The sequence below is a fragment of the Cannabis sativa genome, chromosome 1 (genome assembly GCF_029168945.1).
Source record: "Cannabis sativa cultivar Pink pepper isolate KNU-18-1 chromosome 1, ASM2916894v1, whole genome shotgun sequence".
Lineage (NCBI taxonomy): Eukaryota > Viridiplantae > Streptophyta > Magnoliopsida > Rosales > Cannabaceae > Cannabis > Cannabis sativa.
In genome coordinates, this window is record NC_083601.1 from 59053273 (window position 1) to 59071724 (window position 18452).

The 18452-nt window shown below is 35.9% G+C and overlaps 3 protein-coding genes and 1 non-coding gene across 5 annotated transcripts; all 4 read left to right on the top strand.

The window, feature by feature from the left end:
- Positions 1–9293: 9293 nt before the first annotated feature.
- LOC133033651 (uncharacterized) lies at positions 9294–12782 on the top strand. 2 transcript variants are annotated; one of them, XM_061108649.1, is made up of 3 exons: positions 9294–9625; positions 9716–9774; positions 10146–12782. In XM_061108649.1, the coding sequence occupies exon 3, from the start codon at positions 10156–10158 to the stop codon at positions 12655–12657; it is 2502 nt and encodes an 833-aa protein (XP_060964632.1). In that variant the 5' UTR covers positions 9294–9625; positions 9716–9774; positions 10146–10155; the 3' UTR covers positions 12658–12782. The 2 variants fall into 2 exon arrangements, with proteins under 2 accessions (XP_060964632.1, XP_060964631.1); XM_061108648.1 differs by having other exon boundaries at positions 9716–12782.
- Positions 12783–13413: 631 nt separating this feature from the next.
- On the top strand, positions 13414–15916 carry LOC133035361 (uncharacterized). The gene is made up of 6 exons (XM_061111175.1): positions 13414–13590; positions 13675–14033; positions 14115–14540; positions 14621–15124; positions 15207–15494; positions 15578–15916. The coding sequence occupies exons 1-6, from the start codon at positions 13569–13571 to the stop codon at positions 15914–15916; spliced, it is 1938 nt and encodes a 645-aa protein (XP_060967158.1). The 5' UTR covers positions 13414–13568.
- Positions 15917–15967: 51 nt separating this feature from the next.
- On the top strand, positions 15968–17271 carry LOC133033652 (uncharacterized). Its single transcript, XM_061108650.1, has 4 exons — positions 15968–16160; positions 16242–16352; positions 16769–16940; positions 17116–17271. Exons 2-4 carry the CDS (start codon positions 16246–16248, stop codon positions 17215–17217), a joined length of 381 nt encoding a protein of 126 aa, XP_060964633.1. The 5' UTR covers positions 15968–16160; positions 16242–16245; the 3' UTR covers positions 17218–17271.
- A 307-nt stretch (positions 17272–17578) lies between these two features.
- On the top strand, positions 17579–17714 carry LOC133033824 (small nucleolar RNA ACA64). The gene has a single exon (XR_009685886.1). It is a non-coding gene; the product is annotated as a small nucleolar RNA ACA64 (small nucleolar RNA).
- The last annotated feature ends 738 nt before the right edge of the window (positions 17715–18452 follow it).

Consider the following 18452-nt stretch of genomic DNA (forward strand, 5'->3'; position numbering starts at 1 on the left):
TGAAAGTTACATATTCAGTGGATCAGTACGCTGAATTGTACGTGAAGGAGATAGTTCGTCTCCATGGAGCCCCTAAATCTATTGTGTTAGATAGGGATCCAAAGTTTACATCGAAGTTTTGGGTGAGTCTTCAGAAGGCTATGGGTACCAAGTTAAAGTTTAGCACAGCCTTTCACCCTCAGACTGATGGTCAGTCAGAAAGAACTATTCAGATTTTGGAAGACTTACTGCGAGCCTGTGTCATGGACTTTGAGGGTTCATGGAGTAAGTACTTACCTTTAATTGAATTCTCCTACAACAATAGCTACCAGGGTACAATAGGGATGGCTCCCTATGAGATGTTATATGGTAGAAAATGTCGTTCTCCTATTCATTGGGACGAGACGGGAGAAAGGAAGTACTTGGGTCCAGAGTTAGTGCAGAGGACCAATGAAGCTATTGATAAGATCAAGGCTCGGATGCTTGCTTCTCAAAGCAGGCAGAAAAGTTATGCTGATCTGAAGCGCAGAGGTGTTACATTTTAGGTAGGGGAACATGTTTTCCTGCGTGTTTCACCAATGAAGGATATTAGGCGCTTCGGCAAGAAGGGTAAGCTAAGGCCTAAGTTCATTGGGCCATTTCAGATACTTGAGAAGGTCGGGCAGGTAGCGTATCGGCTAGCTTTACCACTAGCGTTATCAGCTGTTCATGACGTATTTCACATCTCTATGTTAAGGAAATACGTGTCAGACCCGACTCATGTCTTGAGTTATGAAGCCCTTGAACTGCAGCCAGACTTATCCTATGAAGAGCAACCTGTGCAGATTCTGGATAGAAAGGAAAAAGTTCTTCGGAACAAGACTATTGCACTGGTTAAGGTGCTCTGGAGGAATAGTAAGGTGGAAGAAGCCACCTGGGAATTGGAGTCTGATATGAGGACTCAACATCTAGAGCTATTCAGGTTAGATTTCGAGGACAAAATCCTATTAACGGGGGGATAATTGTAATGACCGCTTTAGTAATTTGGATTAGTAAAGGCAATTAGCACTAATTTTTATTATTTTATTATTATTTGTGAATTTATTTAATTGTGGACCCCAATATTTAGAAATAAAAATTAGAGTTATAATTTCTCAATTCTGGAGATTATATTAAACTCTAGGGGTATTATTTAGCTTATATGTGAAATATGTTATTTTTATAATTTTTGCTCGGCGACAACGCAAAATGCGATGGATGGCTAGATTGATCACATGGGTAAGTTTAGAACCTTATTTCTTAGTGGGAAATATTTTAGAGAAAATAAAATATCGCGGTTGACAGGGTTATGGGATTTGACCATTTTACCCCTAGCTTAAGAAATACCCTAGTTTTATGTGTAAGGGCATTTTAGTAAATTGCCAAGGGGAGAGTAGGTTGCAGCCTAGGGTTGTGACACCTTGTAATTTAATCAACTCAGCAAGGGAATTAATCAATTAACTCCCTTTTCATTTGAAATAAAAAATTAAAAGAAAAAGTCAAACCTAAAACTTTCTTTCTCTCTTCCTCTCTTTCGGCTGAGGCAAATCCAGGGCAAGGGCAATCATTTTTCTTCCATTTCTCTGGAATTTATCAAGGATTCAAGGTTGTAGTAAGTGAGGTAAACCCTAGAAACCTTTACCTTTTGAATTATGAATTCTTAGTTGAGTTTACTTTGGTTTCAAGCATGATTTTGAATTATGGTGGCTGTTAAGTTTAGAAATGGTTAGGTTTGGGTTTTTATGTTCAATATTTGTTGATTAAGGGTTCTGGTAGTTAACTTTGATGCTGGGTGTTAGTTTTAAGCAAGCTTGAGTTTTGAAACTCAAGCTTTGAGCATTAATGGGAAGTTGGAATTTATTGGTTTGTTTTGTGATTTTCTGGTTGGTTTAGGTTGTAAATGCACTGTACAGGTATACTGGAAAGTTTGGTGAAGTTTGGATGGATTTTGAGGTCAAGGGGAGAATTTTTTGGGTTCACAGCACAGAACCGGAATTCTAGTTCTGGGGGACCTGTGGCAACCGGTCGACCGGTTGGTGACCCAGAACTGGAATTCTGGTTGGGAACCGGTCTGCCGGTTGGGGGAATTTTCGGAACCCTAGTTTTTCCCAATTTTGAAATATTTAGGGTACTGCCATGTGGTTTATCGATAGGGAAACTTTTAGTTTCAAGTTTAAGTCCCGGAAAGTGATTTAGCGAGTCACTCATCTGTGTTACAATTATTGTGATCAGGGCATCCATCTAGCACGAGATTTTCGTTCAGGTCGGCCAGCACACTTGAATTCGGAAAACAGGTAAGAACTGTGTATAATGTATGATGTGATTATCTGAATGTATATATGTGTTAATATGTATACATGCTTATTTGTTGTGGTTCATACACTACCAACACTTGTATGGTTGCGGTACAAAGTGCATTGGTAAGGTGTATAATGTTTGGAAGTACGTCATGGTGTTACCAGCACTTGTACGGGAAGGTACAAGGTGTCTGTGGTACCACACTAGATAGTACTCAAGGTGCGGTCATACCTTACCTACACTAGTACGAAGGAATACTGAGTGCATGTGGTACATGGTACATGGTCGTATCCTAGTTAGAACGTTCATAATTATCTGTTAAGCTCTGTAAATGGGTGTATGGGCGCCTATTTACAGGTTGGAAATTATATGATATGTTATATGCATTTCTTACTGAGTTTGTCGACTCACAATTCTGCTTCCATGTGTAGGTAAAGGAAAGGCTAAGACTGAACAGGAGTGAACCCGAGCTCAGATGGGATTGTACATCTCAAGCAGCGCGACCTGGAGTGTTCGGTCTCGGGACATCTAGGAGTTGTATTTTGAAAGTCGCTGTGGGACCAGTAAATTTGTGTATTTTGGAAAGTAAAATTTACAAAGTTTGAAAATGGGATCCCGGCATTTGTAAATATTTTATTATATTACAAAGTTTAATATTTAATGCAAAAGTTTTAATTTGACACGTTTTTCGAGAAACTTCTTTGATTAGCAAAGATTGCACATTAATTGAAAAAGCACTGTAGCGTGCCTTAGTTTTAGGGCGTTACACCCCTAGTCCGATCAGTGTTCGATGACCCAACAATATGTTGTAAGCCGAGGGCAGGTCAACAACTAAGAAGTCTTGCATGACCGTAGCAGATAAAGGAACCTCGCCTAAAGTTAATGCGAGCTCGATTATGCCAAGGCTGGCGATAGCGTCTCTGGTGAATCGATAAAGGTTCACCATACAAGGCCTTAATTTAGCTTTTTCGAACCCCATTTTCTTTAAGGTCTCCTTGTAAAGGATATTTACTGATCTCCCATCCTCTATTAATACTCTCTTGATCCTTTTATTGGCGAGCTAAATACCAACACCAAGTCACAAGATACTTCAACAAAAAAGTCAACAAACTATTCAATGTTGGAGACTTTGTGTTAAGACTAGTCTTTCCAAATACGAGAGATGCATTAGAAGGAGTGTTCAACCCGAACTGGGAGGGTCCTATGTTATCAAAGCAGTAGTTGGAGTAAGAGTCTATAAATTGGCTCAACTTGATGGCTCGCTAATAAAGAACTAAAGAGACTAAAAGGTGACAGTTCACTTCATCACGGAATAGTTGCCAAAATGTCGATCACATGGAGCTCACGTACCTGCTAGCATACATACAAGTATCAAAAGTCCCCATCCGAACAGATGTTTACATGCAGACTTATGGGGCAAATGTCATTACAAAGTTTGCACATTTGACATGTCACTTACATGTGGCATAATATTGTTGGGCTTTGTGCCTTAAATAAAACTATATTTCAATGTAATCTTTTCTATTCAATTATCAATAAAGAAATAAAATTATTTTCATTACTTGTTTAGTATGTCATTTCGTTCATGTGATCATTTATATGTTTATTTGATTTATAAATTCATCCAAACCTTTATCACACTGGTATTCTTGTTTATTGTGTTGTCAACACAGTGGAAAGTAATCAAGATTGTGTGATTAAATGTATTCCTCGATTTATCAGTATACAGTGTTTAACTGATATGATAATCTACAACATAGTTTACTTACACCTTGGATAAGTTCTATGTCCTTTTCAGGGCATTGGTTAAAGTAAATCCTGGGTTGGATGCATGGAGTATGCATCGGAAGGGACCGATATTGAATTTTGATTAGATATGATAAATTTACCGTAAAATCTATTCAATTCAATATCACCTAGTTGATGCTAGATCAAATGATCTTAATCCTGACATGGTTAGGTTCGATCTCAAGAGTTTTATTTTTGTTCTTTGATTTGTTAGTTAAGCCTACCTTTTAGTCTGGGTGATACGTACATTTTGGGAACATGATAGTACAATTGAGTGGGAGCGCTAATCATAGATTCGGAATCTATAGCTTCTATCTGGACATAAAAGTGAAACAATGATTTCCTTCGAGCTTGGCTAAACAGAGATAAATGGTTGAGTACTCATTTCAGTAATTATATAAGTTCACTGAAATATCATTTATAGGTAGCTAAGTGTTTTAAGGATAACATACATTGAAGGGTATAATGGTAAATTAATCCCTATGCAATGTAGATCATCTATAGAGGATCATTGATTCTTGGGATTATAATAATAGATAATTAATAGCGTATCTATATCGTGGAACATATAGAGCGTTCTATGTAATGAGAGTGCAATTCCAAGTTCTATAGTGGTTCAACGAGGAATTAATAAGTTAGAGAATTTACTTGGTAAATTCTAGATCTGCTTATTGGGAGCTCGGTTATATAGGCCCAGGGTCTCCATACTAATTGAGACAAACTACTTGTAAGGCTCAGTTAATTGATTTTAATTAATCAATTATAATTCTAAAATTAGACTATGTCTAGTTTATGAATTTTTCACTAAGATATGGTTTGATTGTGAAGAAATAGTATTTTAGAGTGAATTTATTAATTAAGAGACTTTATGGAATTTAATTAATTAATGTTATAAATGACAATTTTATTTGATAATTATGTTAATTGTTAAATAAATAGTTTTGGTATTTATAGGGTTGAAAGTGTAAAAAGTGGTATTTGTGAAAAATAGATAAAATAGTTGAGAAAAATGGCAAAAAACCAAACTATTAAAGGGCCCACTATGTGGCCGGCCACTAGGTTGTTATTTTACACTATTTTTTTTATCAATTTCTTATTCCAAATAATTCTACCCTAACCCTAGTATAAATTAGTATAAAAGGAAGGCTATGGTCTCATTATCCAACTAATGCCTTTTAAGCTAAAAACCTAGTTTTCTCTCTAGGTTCATGAGACCTCTTCCTTCTGATTCTTCTTCTAATTTCAAAATACTATAGCCTTCCTCACAAATAATTTCAATCCTTAGTGATTGAGTGCATGCCCACACATATCAAGTAAGTTCTCAATCATAGTGTGTAAGACTGTGAAGAATCCAAACAACAAGGAGTTTCGGGCTTAGATCCTGGTGATACTCTGCTGCAACCAATGTAAGGTTTCTCATACCTTTTATGTGTTTATTTTATATCGTTTTAGAAGTTCATATTTAGGATGTTAAAAATATAATAGTTAGTAAATCTAGATCCCGGTAAAACATATTTCAACAAATATAGCCAACCCTTTACTTGACAAGGGACTTCTGGGCAGAAGTATACCTAACAAATCCTATATGAGACTGATAGCTATGAGCTACAAATTGCCTTCCAAGAACTATCTGGCTGGGCCGTCAACATGCTAGCCCGAGAAGGGGAAATTGACTCACCTTGCAGGAATTTTTTACAAGAAATCCCACAAGGAAGATAAGTCTCAAAAAGGGCTTGGCCGGGTAGTCAATATGCCGACTAGGAGAAACGACACCAGGAATGTTGAGAAAGGCTACACGAGCCTTGATTTCTTCTTCAATAACATCCACAAAGGGGAGTAGGTCACTACCTATAACTAACGGGACCAAACATCTATAATTTTGTGTGTTATTTCTATTTATTTATTATCCTTAACTCCTTATTGGTGATTAATCAACATTTATTAAACTCCGAGTCAGTTGATAATTTTCCCAGTCAACAATAACTATTTGTTAATGTTGTGATTCTTTTTATGAATAAACTAGGGAACTAAGCCGCGCTTCGCGCGGCATTACCCAATTTTTGTAATCTTTATATATTTTAATTTTTTCAGTATTAATTAAGCGATATAATATAAAATATAATATTTTAATATATGTATTATAAATGAAATAACATTTTTGAAATTATAAACAAAATTTATTATTTGTCAAAATATGTGGAAAGATTGTAATTTTATGATAAATATTAAAAATGATAGAATTAACAGAGAAATGGCATATGTTTTTATAATAAAATAAATAAAAGATAATAATTTTTAAGTTTAATAAACTCTCTTGTGACTGATGATGCATAAAACTATTTAGACTTTTTTTTCCTTCAACAACAAAGAATGATATAGAAACTATCACTACTACAATATGGGCCTTTAGCTTCCCTTTTTTTAACCCATTTTATAAAAAGGGAAGCTAAAGGGTGTGAGAACACCCACCAGATTCGAAATTGACATTTAGAGGCGGTTTTTCGGTAAAAATCGTAGGTATATATATTAGTAAACCCTATCCCGTCGGTTGGAAATTGGGATTTTTTAAGGGTTTCTGGGAGACCCTATGCCGTCGGTTCCTAGCAAAGAACCGACGGCATAGGTGCACACTTTATTGACACGTGTGCACCTACGCCGTCGGTTCTTTGCTAGGAATCGACGGCATAGGATTTCCCCTTAATAACCCTCTGCATCCTCTTCTTCTTCCTCACTTCTTCTTCTCCAGCCTACCCAGCCACTTACAGCAGAGAGAAACCCACGAAAAACCCACGAAAACCCTCGCCAACCACCTCTAAAAACCCACATATCTCTCTCATTTCTTCACCATTTCACCTCATTTTTGTCTTAAAAGTTTCTATTTTCAATATCTAATCCCATACACTAAAAAAGTTTTGTTTTATCACCGATTTACTGTTGGGAATTATTTTACCAGGATCTTAGATCTACTCACAAGTATGTTGTTTAAACACTTCTACAAAAGGCCAAATTCGCGACGGTCCCAAAAACGCTTTTTTTGAAGACCCGTCGCTAAAAAAATTATCTGAGTGTTTAAAACCGTCGCCTATATTGTACTATAGGCGACAGTTTTGAACACTCGTAAACAATAGGCGACAGTTAATAAATGTAGAGAAAAAATTAAAAAAAAAAATTGATGCACTATTCGCCACGGTTTAGAACCGTCGGGGAAAGTATTCGCCACAGTTTTAAAACGTGGCTCATTCTTTGCCCGACGGTTCAAAACCGTCGGGTATAAGGTTAAAGTAAAATTATATAATTTTTGCTTTCCCCCCATTTTGCCTTATTATTCCCTCCATTTATTTCCATCTCTCACCCACTCACTCACTCCATCTCACTCTCTCGATCTCACTCACTCTATCTCCCTCTCTTGATCTCACTCACTCTATCTCCCTCTCTTGATCTCACTCACTCTATCTCCCTCTCTCGATAATCTCCCTCTCTCGATCTCACTCATCTATCTCCCTCTCTCTCTCTCTCTAACGGTGACGGAAATCACACCACCGGCGACGCAGCTCCGCCACCCCTCCACTGCCGAGAGCCCCTCCTTCAACCTCAGATCCGATCATCGATTCTGCTTCAGCTCTTGATACTCTGGTATGCTTCAGCTCTTGCCTTTTGTAAGTTTTATCTTTCTAGATTTTTGTTTATCATTTTTTTATTGGGCTATCTCAGAAAGTTGATATGTACAACTTTGGTGTCTTGGTTTTTGAAGTTCTTACGGGAAGAGCACCTTCACAATACCCTTCTCTGGCCAGTACTTGGCCTAATCGCGTTGAGGATGAAGAACAGATTTTGGACCTCCCGAAATGGGTTCGATCAGTTGTCAAGGAAGAGTGGACAGGTAATGAATAATGCTCTGTTTTATTTATTTATAAATATCATTTTTTGTTGTTTTAAAATTCTGGATTATTGAATTGAATCAAGGTTGTTTGGATGCCGAGAAAACAGAGAACCATTGAGAATAATGACCTGTTCAATTAGTTTTTGTTTTTAGTCATTTTATATATGAATTATAAAGATGAAGAATGAATCAAATCTGTATGTGAGTAATTTTTGTCAAAAAAAGAAAACTTGGAATTGTTTCTTATTGTTAATCCATTGGTTCGTAGCTGAGAAATTAGAAGAATCTATAACTGAGACTATATAATTTTGTCTTTACAATTGTTCTTTCTATCTCTTATGCTAAGTTTAATTATGATTGATAAAATTTCCATATGAATTAAGTGATTTATTGAAAAATGCTAATGAGATGACCGATCATTGATTTAACTGCTATATTTCATTGTTATATGAAGTAAAATTAACTAAATTATAGTTTGTTCTAAATCAAATTTGTAAGTTCAGCTATTTGTAATATCCCACCTTCCATCATTATTAAACAAAACCATTTGTTCTAAATCAAATTTTCAGGATATGCTTAAGAAACAAAAGATGACTAAGAAAAAGCACTGACCATATTTCCCTACAATTCCGGCCTTCTTGGTTCTCTTAGTCTGCATATACAAAAAGAGTAACTAATTTAAAGAACTCAAACCATATAGTTTTGTAGTTTGCAAGTCTCAGTCAGAAAGAAAATTTCTCATCTACATATTTCAGATGTTTTACAGGCCAGTAAGAAAAAGAAAAAAGAAAAGAACAATTTAAATTAAAAGAATTCCATTATGTTATGCAAGACATGAAATAATATTACAAAATGTAAACCCAAAAATTAATAACATCATACACCCAGAAGCTCAAACTCCAGTTTCAATATATTTTTTTGGTGGCACAATGTGGCTTAAGAGAAAAACGATGTAAAAAAAGCTAAGATTTCCCTCAAATATTTACAATTGATAACTAAATGTTCAGTCGATAATTTCTCTCCTACAATTCTTATGAGACGATTTCAGCTAAATTTCAAACATTTATTTTCAACAGCTTAATTAATCCTGCAAGAGTTCTAGATACTGTATTTTTTTTTGTTAATATCATTGCCTGTGGAGACAATCTACTTGCTGGACGTGTGAAACATACCTGTAACCTTTTGCGTTGTTACAAACTAAATGCTATGAAAATTTGATTTCCAGAATAATGATATCTCGGCTTCACACTGGATTTCCTTAACCAATTTTTGCTTGTATTACTATTTCACATTAATACAAGAAAGATAATGATATCTTGTCTACGTTTTCCCCCAGAATTTGTACTCTTTTTTTAAAAATATTTTTATTTTTTATTTTTCAATTTTGAACAGGTGATGTGAGTTGAGGCAAAATGTTTGATCTGTTGTTTAGTAGAATACAAAATCAATGCTTGTTTCAATTGTGGCTAAAGTTCTTGAAATTTTAATGGATGAATGACTTATTATTATTATTATTATTAATTTTTATTGGCAACAAAGATAAATCAAAATTACATTGTGTTGTAGCAGAACCTCCATCAGAAGGATTAAGATGAGCAACACGATCAACTAAGATTCTTTCTGCTTCTACTGTATATGAAAGAGGTCCAACAAAAAAAAAGTGTAAGTAACTCTGATCAATAATAGCTAAAAGAGTTAATAGCCCATGAAAAAGCAAATATTATTGATGCATATTTTAAATTTAATTTTTAGGTATCGAGTGGTTTGTGTTGATTGAAGAGTACACAAGTAGCTAACTTTATCGGAGAAAGGTATAATCACTAAAACTTTAAATTCTTAATTTAGTGGAGTTTGAATATCTTAGATATTCATCCGTAGTGAAGTAGGTTCTGTGAATATACATGTACTGCGGTCGGATGGGTGGATAGTTTTAATATTGTTTTGTTAGTTTTGTATTATTTTGTGTGTTTGTTTTTTGTTTTTTGCATGTTTAAAATTTTTGGGAACGTCCAATTACAGTTGTTATGCTGTCGAAATTTCGGTCGAATTAGGATAAATTTCATTAAAAATACATAAATTTTAGATAAAAAATGTAAGAACTTAGTGAAAATTTATATGTGTGGTGATTAATAAATACACATTCAAACAAATAATTTAATAAAGTTTTTTTTTTCTTTTTTAGAAGTTGCAAAATGGATAGAAATTGGATGAGTGCGAATAGATTATCAGCAGAGTATAAGGAAGGTGTTGACTTTTTTTTGGATTTTTGTCATAAGCACGCAAAAAATCCAAAGTTGATTCTTTGTCCTTGTCTTAAATGTGGTAACATGGAGCGTATGAATACTAGTAAAATAAAGGAGCATTTATTTAGGAACGGAATAGACAAGAGTTATAAGGTTTGGTGTTACCACGGGGAAAATATTAGAGTTCATGGCGAGGAAACATCTAAGTCTAAGAAGGTTAAGAATGTTAACTTGGATTATCAGGATGATCACATTCCAGAAATGATAGGAGATGCACAATTTCAATCAAATGTCGATCCATTGGAATTTCAAAATTTTGTAGAGGATGCTGAGAAACCTATTTACCCTAATTGTAATAGGTTTACTAAATTGTCTACGCTTGTTAGATTATACAATATAAAAGCGAAACATGGGTGGAGTGATAAAAGTTTTACGGATTTACTAGCTTTTCTAGTAGAGTTATTACCTGAAGGTAATGAGATGCCTTTGTCTTTCTACGAGGCAAAGAAGACACTGTCTTCCTTAGGTATGCAATATGAAAAGATACATGCATGTCCTAATGATTGCATTCTATATCGTAAGAGTTTTGTGGATGCAATATCGTGTCCCACGTGCGGTGAGTCTAGGTGGCAAAAGAAAAAGAATTCTGATGAGGTAAAGATTGGTGTCCCTGCAAAGGTATTATGGTACTTACCCCCAATACCTCGTTTGGTTCGATTCTTTCGAAATGTCAATCATGCAAAAAATTTGACCTGGCATGCCACCGATAGAAAACTAGATGGTAAGATGAGACATCCAGCTGACTCCCCTGCTTGGAAAACAATCGATGCTAGGTGGCCTGAATTTGCAAATGAACCTAGGAATATCCGTCTTGGTCTTTCTGCAGATGGAATTAATCCACATACCACCCTTAGTAGTAAGTATAGTTGTTGGCCAGTTTTGCTTGTGATGTATAATTTACCGCCTTGGTTGGTAATGAAGAGAAAGTTCACTATGCTCACATTGTTGATATCTGGCCCTTCACAGCCTGGTAATAACATTGATGTGTATTTAGCTCCTCTAGTTGATGATTTGAGTCAATTATGGTATGAGGGTGTTCCTGCATACGATGCCTTTAGGAATGAAGACTTTAATCTTAAGGCTATATTACTGTGGACCATAAATGATTTTCCAGCTTTTGGAAATCTTTCTGGATACAGTGTGAAAGGGTACAATGCATGCCCGATTTGTGAGGAGAGAACATGTTCTATGTGGTTAAAACACTCGAAGAAAATGAGTTATATGGGACACCGAAAGTTTTTGCCTACAGGACATGTATTTAGGACTTGGAAAAAAGCATTCGATGGTAAGCAAGAATTAGAAATGCCGCCGTCACCTTTGCAAGGAGAAGAATTGTTAGAAAAGTTGAATAAAGTTCAATTCCACCTTGGAAAGCGAAAATTGACTTCGAAGAAAAGAAAAGGTCAGCGTGAGAAAAGTGACGTTGCTGCAAGTGAACATCAGGGGCCATGGAAAAAGAAGTCAATATTTTTTGAGCTCGAATATTGGAAGCATTTGGCGTTGCGTCATAATCTAGACGTGATGCATATTGAGAAGAATGTGTCAGACAGCTTGCTTAATACCTTGTTCAATATTCCCGGGCGGAGTAAAGATGGAATTAAATCTCGCCTAGATTTGAAAGAATTAGGAATACGGGCCAATTTACACCCACAAGTTGTTGGTGGACGTACATTTTTACCACCGGCTTGTCATGCTCTGACTAAAGTAGAAAAACAATCTTTGTGTAGTTCTATCTCCAATGTGAAGGTACCGGAAGGGTACTCCTCAAATGTCTCTGACTGGGTAGATATGAGTAAGTTAATTTTGAGTGGTCTGAAATCTCATGATCATCATATATTAATTCAACACATTCTACCAGTGAGTATCCGTTCTGTGTTGCCTAAAAAAGTTCGATATGCAATCACAAGGTTGTGTTTGTTCTTCAAATCTCTTTGTTGTAAAGTGATTGATGTCACAAAGTTAGAGAACCTCGGGTTAGAAATCGTAGAAGTGTTGTGTTATTTGGAGCAATTTTTTCCGCCTTCTTTTTTTGACATAATGGTTCACCTAACAGTGCATTTGGTGAGAGAGGTAAAGTTGTGTGGACCAGTGTACATGAGGTGGATGTACCCATTTGAACGATACATGAAAATCTTAAAGGGTTATGTGAGAAATAGAAGTAGGCCCGAGGGTTGTATTGTTGAATCATACATTGTTGAAGAGACGATTGAATTCTGTTCAGACTACTTGTCAGAGGTTACAACTATTGGCGCTTGTCCTACTCGGGTCAATAGTGAAATAAGTAAAGGGAGTAGGGGTGTTTCTGTTTGCGGTGTAAGTCGAGCTGATCGTGAAGAAGCGCATCGTCTCGTCTTGCAAAATATTGACGAGGTCCAACCATACATTGAGTAAGATTAAATCAACTATTCATACTTAAAACAAATTAATAATATTCAATTGAAACTAAAATCAATCGAATGCTTTATTATGTTGAAGGGAACATTTTAATTGGATTAAGAGTAATAATCCGACTAAGGCAAGGAATCAGAAATGGGTACAAGATGAACATTATCGAAATTTCAGTACATGGTTAAAAAAAAAGGTATTATATATTAACATTATTGTTTTGTTTCATATCTTATATATACACATGTGCTCACTATTTCATTGGTGCATATTAGGTATATGCTGAAAATTGTGAATCCCCAAGCAATGTATCCAACACACTGCTTTGCATATCACGAGGTCCTTCGTGTGATGTACTCAAGTACCAATCGTACTATATAAATAGTACTAAATTTTGTACCAAAGATCGTGATAAATCTAGAAAAACACAAAATAGCGGTGTCATGATAGTTGCTAGAGCTTTCCAAATATCTAGTTCAAAAGATAAAAACCCAATTGAATGTAATATGTCTTTTTACGGTGTAATTCAAGAAATTTGGGAATTAGATTACAGTAGTTTTCAAATTCCTGTTTTTCTTTGTGATTGGGTTAGGAGTGATAATGGGGTTAAAGACGATGAACTTGGATTCAAATTAGTGGACTTGAATCGAATAGGCCACAAGTCTGATAGGTTTGTAATGGCGTCTCAAGCCACTCGGGTGTTTTACATGAGTGACCCATTAGATGCACGCCGGTCGCCTTGTCTTGACAACGCAAGCAAAAGACTATGCTAACCAAGAGCATAATGGCGATGATCTTATGATAAGTGAGCAAATTCATCAAATCACTCCACCACCTATTGATGTCACCGTTGGGGACGATGTCGTATCATCTCGTGATGATGGGGAGGGGTTATGGGTGAATGAAACTATCAAGCCATGAGTTTTTCAACATGTGTTGGTATTCTTTTTAACATGTATTCTTTTGTGGCTATCAATTTGTATATTATTGTATATTCTAATGTAGATTTTTAAATTTGTGTAGGACTATTTATTATGGAACCAGCACCAAATGACGATGATGAGTGGGCTCAATATGAAGAATCATTCATGCCTGAAGAACATAATAATGAAGTTGAAGAACCTAATATTGAAGTTGAAGAACCCCCACCAAAGCAGAAAAATACTAGGGGTAGAACCAAAAGACTAGATATAACGAGGCTGGCAAGCGAGGGCAAAAAATTAGAAATTGAGTACAACAACCTCGGACAACAATGGGGAAAAGCAGCAACTGATTTAGTTTCCCGGATTGGGGTGTGGGTTCGAATTAACATACCACTTGTGAATAAAAAGTGGCCACAAATTGATAAGGAGCTGAAGAACAGATTATGGAATGATGTTAAGGTAATACTTATACTACTATTCTTGTTTTTTTTACTATTGATTATGATTTGTATCTATAACTATAATTTCCAAACTTTGCAGGGTAAGTTCGAGCTGGAAGAGGAGGCAAAGAGACGAACAATTCAAAAAGCTGGGGAGAGATGGCGGGATTGGAAAAACACCTTAACAAAAGGTATTTACAAGGTTAAAGATGTGGCTCCACAACTTCTTGAGAAGCCACCGAGATTGTACGAAGACATAATCGATGAGACCGAGTGGACAGAGTTTGTGGCTTCAAGATTAACTAAAGAATGGGGGGTGACGAGAAAGAATGCCCAAGCTAGCAGGGCAAAAAATATTTACCCCCACCGCTCTGGACGAGGTGGTGCGAGGATGGTGGAGTTACAGATGGAGAAAGAGTTAGGCCACCAATTGGTCAAAATTGATAGAGCCGATTTATGGAAGAGACTTCGCACAAACAGTAAAGGCGAGTTGGAAGGCCCAGCTGTGGAAGTTGCCCAACGCATTGTAAGTTTAAAGTCTAATTGCATTTATATTTTTATGTTTCATAATTTAATTCTAACTCTATTTATTTATTATGTTTGTAGGATGACTTGCGAAAGCAACTCGAAGAGGGAACAATAAGTGTGGAAGGGAAGAATGACATCTTGACCATGGCCCTTGGGACAGATGAACATGGTGGTCGAGTCCGGGGCTTGGGTTATGGTGTCACTCAAACCCAATTTTTCCACACTCCACGCCCTACAAAGAGGAAGAATAAAGATGAGGATAATGAAGCATTGTCAGATATGGATAAGCGACTCCGTGAGACAGAGGAGAGTAATAGACAGCTTAAAGAACAAATGGCTGAACTCCTGCGTATAGTTCGTTCCCAGCATAGTGGTGTTGCGGGTACATCACATGCGTCTGGTTCGGGTGTTGGAGGAGAATCAAACAAACTAGCCCGTGATGATGACATTGTTTCTGCTCCTGAAGCACAACCACAAAGTCCTGTCCATGTCTCTGCTCCACGACAACCGAGTACACTGCATGCTGAGAAGGTAACCGCTCCACCAGCTCCACCGCCACATACCGATGGCATTTCAGAAAAGGTAATCTCAATATTACTTTTTAATTTGTATTGTCAATTTACAAATTGTATTGATTCCTTTTTTTTTTAATTTTGAAATACAGAAATATCCATGTTGGCTGCATGTTCGGTTGGAGCCTAGTGGATTGTCATTGAAAGTTGCTAAGGGATTCATGGTGAAGGAACAATATTTGAAGAATGGCAAGTTCTCAGTCCAGGGTTCTGATTTCCTCTACAAGGATTATCGTCCGGTTTTCATCGATGAAGTCTATGTAGAAAATGCCCGTCTTCCATGTCCCGTCGTTCAAAATGGATACACCACTGTAGGTCATGCTGTAGGACTTTATGTAGCATGGCTAAAGGACTACATTACGCCAGTTGGAGTAGAGTTGGTATGTTTTAATTAATTCCCTTAACTTAATATGTTTATTGATTAGTTAAAAACTCTAACTTAATTGTTTTGTCTTCCATATAGACGCAACGCCCCAATAACCAAATGCAGAAGAAGCCACCTGTGAGTGGAAAAGGACAAGTATCTGAAGAATTACTTGGTCCTCGAACACAGCCTCAAAAAATACCAGAGAGGCCAAGTAAAAAGGGTCGCTACGTTGCACCAAAAAGGACTTCAATAATCAACAACTTTTTTAAGTTACTCAACATGTGGCCAAAAACAACAACAATCCACTTTGAGGCCAGCAAGGATTTATTTGGGGTTGAAAACGACTCGATATGGCTTCCAACAATTGACATCAAGGAATTGTGCCAAATGGGATTTTTAGGAGCCCAACCTATTGCAATCGAATTGCAAGTATGATATCCAATTCTTATTAAACTTGAAAATTTGTTTTGAGAGCTTGTTATTAATTGTGTGTTTTTAACAGGTTTTTGAAGGAACGGTTGGTAGATGTTAATGGATTAAGCAGACTATATGCATTTTTAAATCCTGGGGCCATTGCCTCTGATGCTGGGGATTATAATGCCCGTTCTCGAGCACTGCACAAACGTATTCTTGAAATTGATAATCCGGCTAAATGGATTATTGCCCCCTATAACAATTAGTAAGTAAATTTAAAATTTATAGTTTCATAATTTATAACTCTACATAATTTATGGTTAATCTAACATGTTTGTTTGTGTAGTAATATGTATCATTGGATGGTTGTACTTATCCAACCAAGTACACATACAGTAGCGTACTTGGATTCCAACAATGGATATGTACCAGAAGATTTAAAATACATTGTTAACACGTAAGTTCTATACATGCCTAAAATCTTAAGCAATCTGCTAACTTTATCCTTTTCTTTTGTTGTTGATTAGGACATAGTAACTGCATGTAGACATAGTAAATTTATCAACCAAGTGTTAAGAACCAATGCATATTTATTGTACTTAATATATGTGAAGATTGAATATGAAAAGTTTTGGAAAGAGAGAGTAAGAATGTTTGATTTCTTTTGTGGCTGTTTAATTATATATTGATTCCTCTAGTTATGAATGTGAGACTCATACAATACTCTATTTTTAAATTTGTAAGTAAAGACACATTAAATACCACCAAATTTGTTTTTTTTTCTTTCTTTTCCTTATATACATATTAAATACAATTATATGTGTTCTGAATAAGTGTGTGATATTTTATATGCTAATTTCACTTTTTGTGTAGGTCGCTCAACATAGTTAATAAAAGCTTAACTAACCGCAATGATCGTCCCATTGAGTGGATAACTCCGATATGTCCACAACAACCAGACGGGAAGCAATGTGGATATTATGTCATGAAATTTATTGAGAGTTTCATGAACGAAGAAGATCCAATACGCCGAGTGAGAGAAATGGTAAAATTTATCTTCTCGTAGTCATTATATATTACACAATAATACGTAAACATAGTAATTATAGTCTATTGTAAGCTTCTCTTTCACTAATTTCGTGGTAGTTAGCTAGGACTTAGTATAATGTATAAGGTCTTTTACTAATTAATATGTAATTTCTTTCATTTTTTTTTTGCAGGGTAAGAGCGATCCGTACTCAAATGACGAGATGAATATTTTGCGTGATCAGTGGATTGAATATGTTCGAGCACAAGCAGTGCGACAAGGGCTTTTACAATGATCAATTTCTATTTTTGTTTATACTTTATCCTAACTAATTAGTGACAATATACAGTAAAAATGAATTAATGTAGGGAAAATTTTACTATGTAAAACAGGATCTGTTTAACTTTCACTAATGACAATATATATACTTTATCCTAATTATTTTTTTTTTTTTTTTACAATCCAATGACTGGCAAAACCCGTCGTTGAAAAATACGAAATTTATAATAGATTGAAAACATTATATGCCACGGTTTAAATCTGTGCTTAAAACATTATATGCCATGGTTAAAAACAGTGGCCTATAGTATAGGCTATGATTTAAAACTGTGGCTTATACTAAAGGCCACGGTTTTTACCTGTGCCTACAACATTATAGACCACGGTTTTAAACTGTGGCCTATACTATAGGCCACGGTTAAAAACCGTGGCCTATAGTATAGGCCACAGCTTAAAACCGTCGCCTATAGTGTTTACTATAGGCGACGGTTTTAAACCGTGGCCCATACTATTTTCCCGACAGTTTTCAACCGTCGTTAATTTTACTCAGTTTTCGCGACGCTCGTATAGGCGACGGTTTTATGAACTGTCGAGAATTCTTTGGCCGACAGTGTAAAACCGACGGGAATTTGGGATTTTTTAGTAGTGAAACATCCTAAATATGAACTTTCTAAAACGATAAAATGAACACATATAAAGTTAAGAAAACCTTACATTGATGCAGCAGAATAAATGTCTCCTTCCACTCAGATCTCTAACCCTTGATTCCTTTACGTAGCGAGTATAATCAAGATGCGAGCCCGAATCTCCTTCTTCTTCAAGCTTTGATCCTTCACAGTCTTCCAATCTATGATTGAGTTACTGCTTGCTGTGTGTGGGCACTTACTCTTTCACTAGGGTCACGAAAAAGATGAAGGGAAAAGAGAGAGAGGTATTTCGGCCAAGGTAGAGAGTGAGGAAGGCTCAATTTTCTGAAGAGAGAAATTTCTGTCAGAAAGCTAATGAAAGCATGTGTTGTGAATGAGCCATCACTTTCTATTTATAGGCAACTACTAGGTTTAGGTTTAGAATTATTTGGCATTAAAATAATGAAAATAATAATTTGAAAAATCTAATTAAGTGGCTGGCCTAGGTGTTGTAATGGGCCTCACTTAATTTTGCAATTTTATCAAATTTTATCTCTATTTTCTCAAAAATGCCAATTTTCCAATTCTAACCTTTTAAATGCCAAAACTAATTATTTAATAACTA